Source organism: Seriola dumerili, unplaced genomic scaffold (assembly GCF_002260705.1).
Source record: "Seriola dumerili isolate Sdu_G_001 unplaced genomic scaffold, Sdu_1.0 BDQW01004451.1, whole genome shotgun sequence".
NCBI lineage: Eukaryota > Metazoa > Chordata > Actinopteri > Carangiformes > Carangidae > Seriola > Seriola dumerili.
Window position 1 is genome coordinate 51904 of NW_019178706.1, and position 15574 is coordinate 67477.

The 15574-nt window shown below is 44.5% G+C and overlaps 1 protein-coding gene across 1 annotated transcript in view; it reads right to left on the reverse strand.

The window, feature by feature from the left end:
* LOC111239787 (laminin subunit beta-1-like) overlaps window positions 1-15154 on the reverse strand; it is an 18837-nt gene extending 3683 nt beyond the window's left edge. The window contains exons 1-23 of the mRNA XM_022769692.1: window positions 14982-15154; window positions 13822-14036; window positions 12264-12402; window positions 11417-11490; window positions 10885-11073; window positions 10666-10729; window positions 10389-10591; window positions 10106-10226; window positions 9675-9863; window positions 9012-9188; window positions 8797-8909; window positions 8313-8392; window positions 7712-7847; window positions 7013-7171; window positions 6466-6593; window positions 6093-6213; window positions 5579-5780; window positions 4334-4477; window positions 3866-4097; window positions 3603-3766; window positions 1657-1881; window positions 1110-1324; window positions 861-957 (exon numbers count right to left, since the gene is read on the reverse strand). Of these exons, the coding sequence (XP_022625413.1) occupies window positions 861-957; window positions 1110-1324; window positions 1657-1881; window positions 3603-3766; window positions 3866-4097; window positions 4334-4477; window positions 5579-5780; window positions 6093-6213; window positions 6466-6593; window positions 7013-7171; window positions 7712-7847; window positions 8313-8392; window positions 8797-8909; window positions 9012-9188; window positions 9675-9863; window positions 10106-10226; window positions 10389-10591; window positions 10666-10729; window positions 10885-11073; window positions 11417-11490; window positions 12264-12402; window positions 13822-14036; window positions 14982-15012 (3418 nt within the window). The 5' untranslated portion in view covers window positions 15013-15154. The remainder of the gene's footprint in view (window positions 1-860; window positions 958-1109; window positions 1325-1656; window positions 1882-3602; window positions 3767-3865; window positions 4098-4333; window positions 4478-5578; window positions 5781-6092; window positions 6214-6465; window positions 6594-7012; window positions 7172-7711; window positions 7848-8312; window positions 8393-8796; window positions 8910-9011; window positions 9189-9674; window positions 9864-10105; window positions 10227-10388; window positions 10592-10665; window positions 10730-10884; window positions 11074-11416; window positions 11491-12263; window positions 12403-13821; window positions 14037-14981) is intronic.
* Between the last annotated feature and the right edge of the window lie 420 nt (window positions 15155-15574).

The following is a 15574-nucleotide window of genomic DNA, read 5'->3' on the forward strand; positions in this document are numbered from 1 at the left end:
GAGAGAGAGAGACAGGGAGAGAGAGACAGGGAGAGAGAGACAGGGAGAGAGAGACAGAGAGAGAGAGAGAGAGAGACAGGGAGAGAGACAGTTTGTTAACACACACTGTTTTCTGACTGAGAGTCTTTTTTTCATTTACAGTCAAAACATTTTACAGGAAGAGTCTCAGACAAAGTCAAACATCTGAGGGCAGGAAGTGTGTGTGTGTGTGTGTGTGTGTGTTAGTGTGTGTGTGTTTTAGTGTCTCCGCGCGTGTGTGTGTGTGTGTGTTTAACATCTGGTTTGTATTAATCACAGCTGAAGCTTCTTTCAGTGACAGAAACAACCTTCAACCAGACATACACAGACTGATAGTCTCTCTGTCTCTCTCTTTCTGTCTGTCTGTCTGTCTGTCTCTCTCTCTCTCTGGGTCTCTCTCTCTGTCTGTCTCTCTCTCTCTCTCTCTGTCTCTCTCTCTGTCTCTCTGTCTCTCTGGGTCTCTCTCTCTCTGTCTGTCTCTCTGTCTTTCTGTCTGTCTCTCTCTCTCTCTGGGTCTCTCTGTCTGTCTGTCTCTCTGTCTGTCTGTCTGTCTGTCTCTCTCTGGGTCTGTCTGTCTGTCTCTCTCTGTCTCTCTTTCCCTAACAAAGCCTCTTTGTAGATTTCAGGGATCTTTGGAGGTTCAGACAGATTTCTGGTCTTGTCTCCATGGCAACGAACAAGCAGGCTTTGGGAACATCTGGACTTAATATGAGTCACAGCAGATCGTAGCATAGCATGCTGGGAGCTGTAATGTTCCCACAATGCAGTGGGGCAGTGGCTGAATGATTCTGATTTTTGGTCTCAGTTTCTGCCTCTGATCTGGTTTCATGTTGTCTACATACCGTGACATTTAATCTCTGGGTCTCCCCAGAACAGCTCTCTACACTCGCTGCATGTTCTTCCTCCGAAGCCGGGGTGACAGGAACACTGACCGCTGATCTGTGACGGAACAAACAGAAGCTCGTTCAGTTCGCATTAATTAAACTGACATAAAGATAAAAACACCTGAACACACTTCAGGTAGATTTAATGAATAAACTGTTTCTAACTTTAAACTTAATGTGACATTGTCTTGAACGTCTCATCCTCACCTCGTTGCAGGACGTCCCGTACGAGTGTTTTGGGTCGCAGTTGCAGGTCTGACAGCCGCTGCCGCTCGCCATGTTCCAGGTGTCAGGTGCGCAGTGGTCGCAGTGTTGACCAACGACATTGGGGAGGCAGTGACACTGACCGCTGCTGCGGTCGCAGTGACAGTCAGATGATGGACAGCTGGAGGGGTCGCTGCCCAGGTGGTTACAAACACACTCTGACCAAAACACCAAAAACCTTCGTCAGGATTCATCAAGGTTTTATTCAGGTTCAATCTGGATCCACGTCGAGTCACAATGATTTTCAATCCAGATCTCATCAACCTTTAGTCAAGAAGAGTTTTATTCTAATTTTACTTTAATCATGATTTGACTGAAACTATTTCAAGAGCTCGTCTCGATGTAAAGTGTGACATTCTTGGGATTTAACTCCACGATTCACCTTTTTATTCATAAACTGGGGTTTCCTTTGCAACCTGTTGGATCATCTACTCACATCAAAGCAATGAAGATGGTTGCCCTGGTAGCCCATTAAAGTCAGTGTACTCACTCCGGCAGTCCTGTAGCAGAGCGTTGCCATAGTAACCCAGTTTGCAGTCCTGGCAGGCGGTGCCCTCGCTGTGGTACAAGCAGCGCAGACACTCGCCGGTCTGAGCGTCACAAGACTCCGGGTCCAACATGTCGATGTTGTTGTTGCACTGACAGGGCTTACACTGCCCCCCTGGCTCACCGGCGTTTCCATAGTAACCAGGTGAGCACTCGTCACAGCGAGCACCTGGGAAGGACAGGTGAGAACGAGACAGCGTTACAGATGTCGTACATAAAAGTTAAATTCTGTTTTAATTTCTATCGTTTCATGTTTTCAGAAACTAACCTAGTGACACTTCAACTGCTTTAACTTATTCTTCTACTGACACTTCAACTGCTTTAACTTAGTCTTCTACTGACACTTCAATTGCTCTAACGTACTCTACTACTGACACTTCAACTGCTTTAACGTAGTCTTCTACTGACACTTCAACTGCTCTAACGTACTCTACTACTGACACTTCAACTGCTTTAACTTACTCTTCTACTGACACTTCAACTGCTCTAACGTACTCTACTACTGACACTTCAACTGCTTTAACTTAGTCTTCTACTGACACTTCAACTGCTCTAACGTACTCTACTACTGACACTTCAACTGCTTTAACTTACTCTTCTACTGACACTTCAACTGCTTTAACTTACTCTTCTACTGACACTTCAACTGCTCTAACGTACTCTACTACTGACACTTCAACTGCTTTAACTTACTCTTCTACTGACACTTCAACTGCTCTAACGTACTCTACTACTGACACTTCAACTGCTTTAACTTACTCTTCTACTGACACTTCAACTGCTATAACTTACTCTTCTACTGACACTTCAACTGCTATAACTTACTCTTCTACTGACACTTCAACTGCTCTAACGTACTCTACTACTGACACTTCAACTGCTTTAACTTAGTCTTCTACTGACACTTCAACTGCTCTAACGTACTCTACTACTGACACTTCAACTGCTTTAACTTACTCTTCTACTGACACTTCAACTGCTCTAACGTACTCTACTACTGACACTTCAACTGCTTTAACTTACTCTTCTACTGACACTTCAACTGCTCTAACGTACTCTACTATTGACACTTCAACTGCTTTAACTTAGTCTTCTACTGACACTTCAACTGCTCTAACGTACTCTACTACTGACACTTCAACTGCTTTAACTTACTCTTCTACTGACACTTCAACTGCTCTAACGTACTCTACTACTGACACTTCAACTGCTTTAACTTACTCTTCTACTGACACTTCAACTGCTATAACTTACTCTCCTACTGACACTTCAAGTGCTTTACATATAACTACACTATTGTTAGTTGGTCAGGGGATACACTGTAACTGATATCAGCTACTTTTAATTCTCACACTCTAGACACTTCAATGTTTTCAGTCTGAACCTGTTTACAGCCCACTTCAGTTTTCTCTCCTTTTCTAGTTTATAACAGTTTGTCTGTGAATAAACACGATGGCTGATCACAGTCGGACCGGGTCAGAACGATGATGATGTTCATGTGTCTGCAGAATGTTTTCCTCTCAGCCTGTTGCCGGTTTAAGGTGGAAACAAATGGAGAAAGTGGGTGATTCACGTCTGTCAGCAGCTGGTTTCGGTCTGAACATCTTATTTCCTGACGTAATAACAGACCTACAGTCGCATCACATTCCTACTCTCTGTTCACATCAAACTCAATCACAGAGCTTCTCTTCAAATTAAAACCCTGTTTGTCTCCTGAGGCCAGAATCATGATCTTTTAGATCTTTTACTGAGAACCAGAACCTTCTTCATGAGTTTCTACTGAGTTTATCTGTCACATCAGGTTGTGTTTATTCTGTTTTCGGTTAAAAACTGTTTCTGAAAAGCTGCTTCACCAGTAAGTTTTTACCTCAGTGTTAATAAAGTTTTTACCTCTGTATCCAGTGTTGCAGACACAGATGGCCTGCTGGGAGTCGTCGCTGCGGTAACAACTTCCTGCAAACTGCCGCTGGCTGCCGGGGCCGTCGGGACACATGCAGGGACGACAGTGGTCACCTGAGCCCAACACCGGGTCACCATAGTAACCATCCAGACATCTGAACAAAGGTGTGAGAAAGTCAGGAGGACAACAAAGAAATCTGATCTCGGGTGTAGGGGGGTGACAGACTGACTGTCTGTCTGACTGACTGCTGTACCTGTCACAGGTGTGTCCGGTGCTCTGGTCCCTGCAGTTGATGCAGTATCCAGTAGTGGGGTCGCAGTCGTCCGAGTGTCCGTTGCAGGAGCAGGGTCGGCAGGTGGGGAAACCCCAGTGACCCGGCAGACAGCGATCACACTGTCGACCATACGCTCCCGAAACACAAACACACTGACCGGTCAGCTGATCACAAAATGGACTCTGTGAACCCTGAGGGTCACATGCACAAGCTGCAGAAACACACAACAATGTGCAAACATCTGGTCAGACTCTGAAAACCAAGATCATTTAAACTAAACTTCACTGAAACGATCAGGATCCACAGTCACATGACGTCACGTCAACGTTCATGTTTGTGAGAAACCATCTGTCACTTCAGTGAGACAGAAACACATTCAATCAACAGACATGTCAAAAATATTTGAAATGTCATTAAATGAAATGTTGAGACTTTTAGATTCAGTACCTCTGCAGCCGTTGGGTCCAAATTGGAACGTGGCTGGAGAACATCTGTCACAGTTCCTGCCGACCACGTTGGGGCGACACTGACACTGACCCCCACTGGGGTCGCACACAGTGCTCAGCGAGCCCTGAAGGTCACACTGACATTCTGGGAAAAGGAGTCCAACACAGGACATGTGAGAAACCCAATAAGCTTCAATTATTCAAAGAAAACAAACTCTGCACAGATCCTGTCTGAGAGAGAGGCTGACAGATTTACGAGCTGGGAGGTCTGGGGGTGTCTGAGGAATGTGAAGAGGAAGAAACCAGTTGTGTCTTGTTGAGGAGGTGAAACACGGAGGAGTGACTTCACTCAGAGATTAACAATAACACCAGGAAGGAAAGGAGGAATGAAACAGCTGTAGTGGAGAGAGGAAAATGAAGATGATAATGTTAGGGGTCAAAGGTCAGTGTTGAAAATCTCAGTGAGCAGAGTCAGACTGAGAGAAGAAGGATGTTAGACGATGAATCGTTCTTTGTGTTCGTTTCTGCTGCAGCTCCTTTCATCAGAACAGATCTCTGAGCTTCAGCTCCTCTCTCAGACCTCCATCAGCCCTCCTTCAAATCCTAGAGAATTTCTATTCTTTTCTTTCTTTTTCGTGCTACAAATAAATTTGCTTTTCCTAATCTGATCCTCTGTGTGAATCAGAACCATATTTGGAAAGACCTGAACAGGCTTCATAGAACCCTGAGAATTCCTCCTGTTCTCATTCCACAGAGGTCAAAGTTCAGAGATTCATCAGGCGCCCTGCAGGAACATTTTCATCTTTCTCTTCTAAAACTCTTGACTTTTCTGTCAGGTTTGTTCCTACAAGTGTTTGAGGTCTGATTCATGAAACCTCCTGAGCTTTGTCATTAGTAACATTAGAAAACTGATGTATGTGATGAATGATCTTAAATGATTCTCACCCACTCTGAGACTCAAGCAGGTCAGCTTTTGAATCCTGTCCTCTAAATAATCACTGTATCACTAAAACCTGCAAGTCTCCAGACATTTAAGCTTCTGTGGTCACATGACCGTCACTTCCCAGAGTCCTCAGTATCGGCCTCTAGTTCTAATCGTTACTCCCTACTCTCTGCTGTCCTGTGGGCAGTGACAAGGACAGCCACTACAATTTCAAATAAAGTTCTGCTGGTTTGAATCAAGTCTTCTCAGACAGTATAGGATTATTAAGGCAAAATTGATCAGGTTTAAGGTGTACTGGTATACCTTTAGCACCCTGGTGCAACATGGCGGAGATGCTGAAGATGAAATTTCTGCAGATGTCTGTCATCGGCGTCTTGATGACACTCTGGCTGTTCTCTAAACAACGGTAACGCTGGAAAGTTTCCCAACCGCTGTTCCTGCTGGAGTCTCCGCCCTCTGAGGCCGTGAATATCTCTAGGTTCTTACAATGAGGCATCAACACAATCTGAGGAAGAAGAAAACCATGAGACTGACTGAAAGAACACTTACTACAGGTGTCTTTATTTCCAGGTTATTACAGCGAGGCATCAATGCGATCTGAGGACAAAGAAAATCATGAGACTGACCCTCAGTCTCAGGTTCAATAATAGAAGTTTATGCCCCTGTGGCTGTTCACATGTTGATGTCACATGAAGGTTACTTACATAATAATTCATTCCAGCTGCCTGACTGAACTTTACTAAAGTAAAACATCTGTGAACATCTGTACTTTCCCTCAGAATTGGAAGATCAGATCAGGGTTTTAGAGGTTCCTCACCGAGTCGATGAGTGTGTATGGAGACTGGACATCGCTGAGGGCCGAGTACAGTGGTAGACTGAGGCGGACCGTGTAGTTCAGACCAGATTCAAAACAAACCGGTCTGGGAAGAACCACATACCTGAGGAGACAGAGTTCCACCTGTTGTAAAGATACTAAAAGACTTTGGTTCCGTTTCAGGAAATGTGGAGGTTTTGGTTCAACACATCCTGTCTTTACTGAGGCTGAACACAGAGCGGAGACTTCATGACAACGCTGCAGGAATTTAACATTTAACAGAAACATTAGATTTCCTGATATAAAAATAAACGAGTTTCTTCTTTACGTTGGTGTAATCCATTGTATACAAACATATTCTTCGGCTGACTGTTACCGTGAGCCGGGGTGAAGTGAGGTCATCTGGTTGTCGTCATCAGGTACAGTGTTAACGCAGCGGCTGTCTGCTCTGATTGGTCCTGGCCTCATCACTGTCATCAGGACCTCCTCCCATTGGTCAGGCAGCTGCAAGACCAACACATCAGACCAACACAAGGTGAAAACAGGTTTTTGAAAATGTTTTCATGATCTATTAAAAAGCATGCAGGTCAAAATGAACAGGTCACATACAAAATGTGAGAGAAGATACTTGATATGATGATTTGTAAAATGTTGAAAATGTAAGTGTTTGAACCTGTGGGTGGAGTCTGTTTCTGAATCTGATCAGATTGTTGCACATTATCTGAGAGAGCTGATCTCCAGTCAGTGGACGAGTTACTGGACAGAAACTGTTGATATGTCTGGTCATTATATCTAGGGTCAGCAGGTCTTATCTGACTACATGTCTGGTTTTAGCGAATCAATTTGAGATGAACGGCAGCGTCTAATCATATGGTTTGAGCTCTGCTGGTGGGCGGGGCTACACCTTGCTGACAGTGCCCTACCTGAGGCTCATAGCGGATGAGGATGTCATACTCCATTGAGTGAGGAATGTTATCCACAGAGAACTCCAGGAAGGCCCCTTCTGGAATGTTGACCAGGCCAATACCTGTCCAGGTGGGACTACGGTCCTGAGGGTGGGGTCTTGGCACCAATGTCACTCCCTAAAGAGACGAGATGAAAACATGAAACCTGATGAAACCTCTGACCGCCCATGTGGTGTTGACTCTCCCTCTAACGAACATACAGACAAGAAAACGCTGGAACCATTTTCATCAGGAAAAAAAGAACAGATGAAAAGTTAGAAAACATTAAGGTGAGTAAGTTTAATGCCCCTGTGAAATAAGAAGAACAAACTTTAAATGAATACAAAGGCTCTGACTAACCAAAGAAGAGCTGGTTTGTTAATAGTGGATAAACAAGACAGTGTCATCAGGATGATGATGGAGACAACAGTCTTAACTCTAAAAGAAAGATCTAACGTAGAAACACTTAAACAGGTGATTTTTTTAGACTCGGGCACAAAAATAATCCAGATGAGATAAAGTAACTGCATGAATACAGGTCTTTGCACCGGAAACAGTAAGATACAGACTTTATTATTTGTAAGATACAAAGAACAAAGATAAAGAAGAGTTTTGAAAAGAAGAGAAAAAAACTCAAGGTATCAGAGGTCAAAGGTCAAAGGCTAAAAAGTGACTCACGGGTCCAAATTTGGCATCCTCAGCCTCATAGGTGTAGTGATCCAGAGCTACAAAGTAGAATCCAGACTCGACCTGATCGCAGCGACGACCGAACATGTGATCTCTGCAGACACACTGACCACTCACCTGGTCACACCTGCAGGAGTACAGGAAGTGAAACAGGAAGTGAAACAGGAAGTGTCAGAACACATGAGGAAGAAAAGAGTCAAACAGAAAACAGTAGACAGGAAACCTATCTGGAAAACTAAAGAAAAGAAACAAAGCAAGAAGTTAAAACACGGACAGCACCACCTTTACCTCTGTTAAACATGCTGTTTCCAGTTAGCCATTTGTTAGCAGTTATCTGTTAGCCGTTAGCAGGTAGCTGTTTGTTAGCAGTTAGCTGATAAAGCGATCTAACTCTGCATGTTTCTCATGTTTATCTTCCTCTTATCTTGACTTCAGCTCATTGATTTGTTCTTTTGTTGTAAATCAGTTTGTTGCCAGTTTGCTTCGCAGTTAGCTGTTAGCAGTTGGCTGTTAGCAGTTGGCTGTTAGCAGTTGGCTGTTAGCAGTTGGCTGTTAGCAGTTAGCTGTAAGCAGTGATTGGACATAAACTCACTGATTGTTGACAGCTCCTCCAAGGTCACAGTCACATGGTCTGCAGCCATCCATATCATTACTGAGACCCCAGTGTTCAGACTGACAACACACACACACACACACACACACACACACACACACACACACAGATGTTAGACACGTGTCATTAAGTCGTTTTCTGCCCTCCCACTTTGTTTCTGTAAAAACCTGATTTAAACCTGTGAGAGGAAGGCCCTCAGACTTTCATCTCATTCACACACACACACACACACACACACACACACACACACACACACACACACAGCAGACAGACAGTAGTCTCTCTGCTGAGTTATTCAAGTTAAACTGAGTGTATGAGAATGAGATGTAAATATAATATTTGACAAATCATCACACTCACAATCACGACTGTTTTTCAAATCCCTGTTATATTAAACTGTGTTATTATTAAGTCATTGTAACAGACTGTGTATCTGTGTGACATCAGGAAATGTATTTCTCACCACACAGTGGTCACAGTCTCGACCGGTCACCAGACGTTTACAGAAACAACTTCCTGTTTCACTGTCGCAGGGATTTCCTCCAGGAACTGTTCCCACAGGACTGCAGGTACACGCTGCAACAGGTGATACACACAGTAATAACACACAGTAACAATACACACTAATGATACTACACACTCTGTGTGTGTGTGTGTGTGTGTGTGTGTATCTCATACCTGTGCAGCCGTCTGGCCCGTCGCTCAGACCGTAGTGCGCCGGTCTACAGCGCTCGCAGCGTTCTCCCTCCACGTTGACTTTACAGCGACACTGACCGGCGATCAGACCGGCTCCAACGTCTGTCGTGCGGTCGCACATCCCTCCGTGCAGAGAGCCGAGGGGGTCGCAGCTACAGGCTGCAGACACACGCAGGACAAACTTCACTCAACTACATGTTTCTTTCATCGAAGACCCAGACTTACCCACAATCCTCTGCAGCACGTCCATAAACAAAGAGGTTTAATGGCTCCTACCTGTCAGGTGATAAAAACCTTGGAGGGAAACGTGACTGTTCTGGAGCTTTTGATCATCTAACATGATCTTCAGATGTTTTAATTATTATTTAAATTAAATCTGAACATCTAGATGTAAAACTCCATCTGCGGAGGAAGACCATGTAATCATGATCAAAATATCTAGAACAGCTACTAAAAATCTCAGCTGGGTCTGTTTACAGTTTGTTTTAATTTAAGATAGTCAGTAATGTGTTTTACAGTGAACAGCTGGTTCCTGAATGTTTCATGAAACATTAAAGGATCAGTCAAAACCAAACATGTTGGCGTCTCTCTGACTTCCTGTCTGTGTCTCTGATCAGACCATGTGGACTGGGGATGTGGACTCACGCTGGCAGATGTTGGGGTCTCGGACGTCCCTCTCTGGGTGCTGGTAGTAGAACGGTTGACACTGCTCACAGTTGTGTCCAGCTGTGTTGTGTTGACAGTCGTCACAAACGCCTCCGCTGACGTTTCCTGATGCAATGTACACAGCCATGTCGAAGTGACAGGACTCAGAGTGCTGGTTACAGTTACACTCTACAGACACCACAGAAGAAGAGGAGACCTCAGGTCAACTGTCACAATGATTGATTATTGATCAATACAAACTGAAACAAGACAGGAGGTGATTTCAGACCAACAGGATCTCACTACCAGTTTAGTACTGGTACTCCACCAGAAACCAGTAGAGACTGGTTTTATACCAGTCATCTTCCAATAGAGACCAGCAGACACCAATAGAAACCAGTAGAGACTGGTATAAACCAGTATGAACTCACTCTTGCAGGCGTTGGTGTTGCGTCCCTCAGCTGGTCTCCAGGGAAGGTCATGGTAGAAATCCTGACACTGTTCACAGTTCAGACCTTTAGTGTTGTGGTTACACATGCAGTGACCGTGAACCTGCAGATGCACAACAATCAATAATCAATATTTACATACAGTGACCATGAACCTGCACATCCACAATCAGAAACTTCAAAGAAACAAAAACCTTCAGCTGGTTCAGACTCTGAACTGGTTCCTGCAGGACAAACCAGTCTACCTGCCTCCCCCAGGACTCACCATGCCCTCCCTGGTCTGTCCGGCGCCCTGGACGGGGGCACACTCAGAGGCGTGTCCGTAGCAGAAGCAGTTTCCTCGGACCACCATGTCGTAGACAGCGTAGTAGTACTTCTCTTTGATCTCCATGCGAGAGTCCAGCAGGTTGTCACCCAGCGTGTGCAGCTTGGTGAACTTCACCCGCAGGTTCGTGATCTTCAGCATGTCTGAACAAAACAATCGATAGCAGGTCAATAACTGATCAATAACCTGAAAGTTTGTACAGTCACAGCAGACGTACTCTGGATTCTGGGGCTGTAGGGGTCGTTGATCCTGAAGGCCGGGTCCAGAACTCTGAAAATCACCTAGAATCAAAAAATAGGTGTTTTAGTGACATCACCGTGACATCAAAGTGTCATCATTCTGACATCAGGTGGGTTATAACGTCATTTCTACTTTACCCCCTGATTACTAAGTATTAGAGTACTGCAGTAGTATGAGTTTTAGAGTACTACATTACCTCTCCCTCAGTAGACGGCTCGATGTCGGAGTAACGTGAGTCACAGATGACATCATCGACCTTCTGCATTGGACCCTGGGAAATGTAGGGGAAGGACGTCTCACAGTCGTAGGCGAAGTAACGATAAACCTGCCACGTCTTCCCGAAGTCAGCTGATCGCTCGATCACCATGGCAGCAGGACGAAACGTCTGAAGAGAGAAAAGCATGTTGAAGTTCTGCTGATCCCGCTGAGAATCAACAACACAGAACCTGAACAGAACCCGAACCGAACCTGAGCTGAATTTGAACGGAATGTGAACAGAACCCAAACAGAAACTGAACACAACCTGAGCTTAACATGAACAAAACCTCCTGTTCCAGGTCACTGTGTCTTTAAATATGATAAACACTGAGCTCCTGCATGTTAAACACTCTGGAGTCGAGCCAGACCAGCAGACAGCAGGATGAAATGGCCTCTAACCCTGACTAACCCTAACTATCAGTGTGCATTTACCCAGAATCCCCTGCTGTGTGTACCTGTGTAGAACTCACCTTAAAGGTCATGATGAGGTGTGTGAAGTGAAACTCTGCCTCCAGGTTCAGCTGCACGGTGACGTTCTCCAGACCTGCAGACAGAAGGTCACATGATCACATCAACACAAACCAAGTGTTGGCCGCAGTTTCTCTGACAACCTCCAGGTGCTGCTGGGACACATTTCAATCCTTTTTCACTAAGGCGATGCCCACACGACTACTACGTCCACACTACACATGACTGTCACCTACACTGAGCATGTGTAGTGTGGTGTAAACAGGAAGCATTTGGTAAGTTACAATAAATCCTCTGAAGGAGGAACAGCAAAGACAGTTGTAGCATTAAACTAGACTACACTGTCTCTGTCTCTGGACAGATCTACTGTATTTGTATTGGACTTCAGAAACTCATGTGACTGGACTCATTCCTTGTTTTATGGATGAAGCTCTATTCGATCAGTTGGGGTCAGGGTAAGATGACTGTCCAATCACTTTCCTCTAAAGCCTCTTGTTCTCCTGGGAAAGTTCCTGCAGTGGAGACATCCTGTTTGTTTACTTCCCCTCTGGCCAAACTCAACTTCAACTCAGACTTGAACTCTTCCTGAAATTAAAGAGCAGCCTCTCAGTCATTTGAATGAGCTCATTTGAGTTGTGGGGGTGGGGGGGTCTCTTAGTTAAACAGGAAGTAGATCTGATGATATAGGACATAATAAAGGAGAGAAAAGAACTGTATTTTCTAACAGAGGAGACTGAGCTGACATCCTGTTAATAAAATTACAATCAGCTGATGTGTAGTTAGTTAATCCAGCTGTGAGTCCAGGGGTTGAACCTGTAACCCTCCGAGCTCTGACCCTGTGTCTCTCACCGTTCTCAGACTGCCACCATGTCTTCAGTCTGTTCGGAGCGAACGTGGTGACGACGTTCTCGATGCGATGGCTGCTCGTCTGATTGGTCAGCTCGTCGTAGGGCGCCGCTGATTCGCACATGAAACACTTCTTCTCCTCCTGGTTGATCAGAGAGAGAGAGATGGGTAGAGAGACATTTGCTCCGTTCACACTGTTCTCTATTCTCTATTCCAGCTCACTGTTCTGTAAACACAATACGTCGATACGGGGGTGTCGACTGTTGGACAGTGCCTGAAATCACATGTTATATATCTGTTTGGGTTAGAGCTTCTTCAAGGTCTGTTTAAGGTCCTGATCATTTCTGTTCTGACTTGGTAGTAACCTCAGTCTCAAGTGATCTGATCACCAGTGGACAGCTCTACGTTCAGGTGTGAACGTACCCAAGACACATTGAGGACACATTTGAGATCCGATCACTCAGATCACATTCTTTTGCAGTGTAAACATGAATATGCCCTGCACCACAGTGAAGGACCGCCCACTCTACTGACGTCCTCTGAAGGACCGCCCACTCACTGGCGTCCTCTGCCACAGTCCAACACAGTTTATAATGAATGGAAATTATTTGACAATTTGAAACAGATAAAACCTGATTTCAAGCAGTCACTGAGACGCACTTTAAATCAGCTGTGAACTGACAAACTCGGGGCTCAACACTGGTGATCGGATTACCTGAGACAGGTGTTAATACCATGTCCGAACAGGTCTGAACAGATCTGAACTGGGTCACTGAAGACCATGTTAACCAGGTCTTAACGTGGCTGCAGACTCGGGGGAGGGGGTGTGGGTGGGGGGGGCAGTGAAGGGTTAATGCTGAGGTGAATTCCTCACATTCCGCTGCTGTTGGTCGGTGCTGATAAGAGGAAACTTTCTGACCTCACATTACTTTTTCTATAAATTCAATCAGCTGTTTTTCATTTCCTGTCCTGATTTTCTTCTTCTGTGGTTGATCTCAGGTCACTGCGGCTTCAATGAACATGTTGGCGTTTTAAGCATCTGAACAGTGGTGATGATGTCATGTGACCATGTTAGAGAAAAAGCTGCACACTGAGCGCGCTCAGTTGATCTAGTATCTGAATGGACAGCTTCAGTGTGACCTTTGACCTATAGAGTGGTCTGTGTTTTCTCCAAAGGAACATCTGGACAAACATGTGTCTGCTGTTGGTGCTCAATGTTTCCTTATAGGGAAGTCAGTTTACACAGGACTCTGACAAACACACACACACACACACACACACACACACACACACACACACACACACAGTCGTGTTTCCATCATTTCAGACGACACTACATTTACTTTCTTTCATTTTCTGGAGACATGACCAAACCCCAACCCTTAACTTAAAGCTAACCTGAAGCTAACCTGAAGCTAACTTAAAGCTAACCTGAAGCTAACCTGAAGCTAACTTAAAGCTAACCTGAAGCTAACCTTATGAGGACATGTTTGAAGTCCCCACAACATGAGTACCACAGCGAGAAAATCACACAGACAGGTTGCTCAGGTGTTGAATTTACCTGCAGGTGGCTGACAATGCAGAACGGTTCGGGTCGGCTCAGACCACAGGTGGAGGTGGACGACAGCTGGTGAGCTCGGCCAATCAGAAGGTCTCCTGTTGCGGGGTAACAGCTGCCTTCGGTGCAGACATCACTGAGCTCAGGCAGGCTGACATAACCCACGTCCTGGCCCACCGAGGCCCCGCCCTCTTGAGCACAGGTACACACCTGCAAAGCTGATAGCAGAGGCTCTTATTGTGAAAGTCTAACAGCTGTTTAGAGCTGTTTATTATCACTACATAGCTAACGTTAGCATTAACAGCTATTAACTTACCCCACCCACCACTACTACCCCACCCCCTCCACACACAAGAATTAGTTATGTAGCAATAGCACAAGTTACAAATAGCTCCTTTAAACTGAATATTTTTCAGATTATTACTGTTAATTTATTGATGACGTTTTAATAATAATCAATATGCAGCAGCTTCTTTTCTGATTTGATCAACTTTAACTTTTTAATTTCTGAAATGAGTTTGTTTGATCAGAACATTAAAACAGATGTTATAACACATGACCAAAGAGTTCAATAAGCCCGATGTTAATTATCTAATTAACTATATCTAGAAAGAAACAGAAACAAACATCTGCTGAGTTTAAAGGTTTTAAAGATGAAATCAGTCTGAATCAACAAAACGGATCCGCAGTGATTTTATCAGCGTCTCGAGCTGATCTCATCAGATTCATTCTTTTACCTGTGATTGATCAAACCAGTAATCACTTTGATCTTTTCATTCGATCACTTTAATTCATAAATGTTTGTTTGTCTCAGCTCCATGATTCTGCTCAGCTGCGGTTTCATTGATTATTATCGATTATTGGATGGATGAATCATTCAAAACATTTTTAAACTCACTTTTCTCTTCAGGCCAAAACACAAAGATTCACTTCGATAAATCAAAAAATTATTAGACTATAAACTGTTTTTCTTTCTTTTGTTTGGTCCATTGATTCAGACACTGGAGTCACGAGTTTAACTAAGAGACACAAAACCTACAGAAAATTGAGGATTAGTGAATCCGAGCTGATCACAGATCGATCACAGCTCATCGCGGATAAGATTCAAACTCTTTTAGTTCCAACAAACAGCAGAAGAAATCATTCAAATAAAGTTTTCTCACCGAGCAGCACCGCGAGCTGAAGCTCCAACATCCTCTGATCCTTAAACCGGACTCCTCCAAACCTCCGAAGATTCCGGACTCTGAAAACCTGCAGACCAGGACCCTGAAAACCTTCGCAAAGTTGAGTCTTGCACAGACTCTGGACCCCAAAAACTTCAGCAGAACCCCTCAGACCTCTTCCGACTCCGCCTCCTCCGATTCATCGAGGACTAAAGGGGGATACATCCGGGCTGCCTTTCAAAGTAAAACTGTCTGTCGGTCTCTTTATCTGCGACAGTGCAACGACAGTAACAGGGAATATGTATATGTGTGTGTGTGTGTGTGTGTGTGTGTGTGTGTGTGTGTGCGGGGGGGGGTCAACAACAACAACGACAACACTGGAATAAAATCACAACACAAACAAAACATTAACGAAGAAGATAATTTTTTTGTCTGGCGCTTTTAATTTGAAAGAAACTGACCTGACTTCCTCTCTGACTTTCTCTCTCTGAGTGACTTTACTACTCTGTGTCTCTGTCTCTAAGCAGCTCTACATGGCCAAAAGTTAGTGGACTCCTCTCTGCAGGTCTGAGCTGGAGTCACAGTCTGTCTCC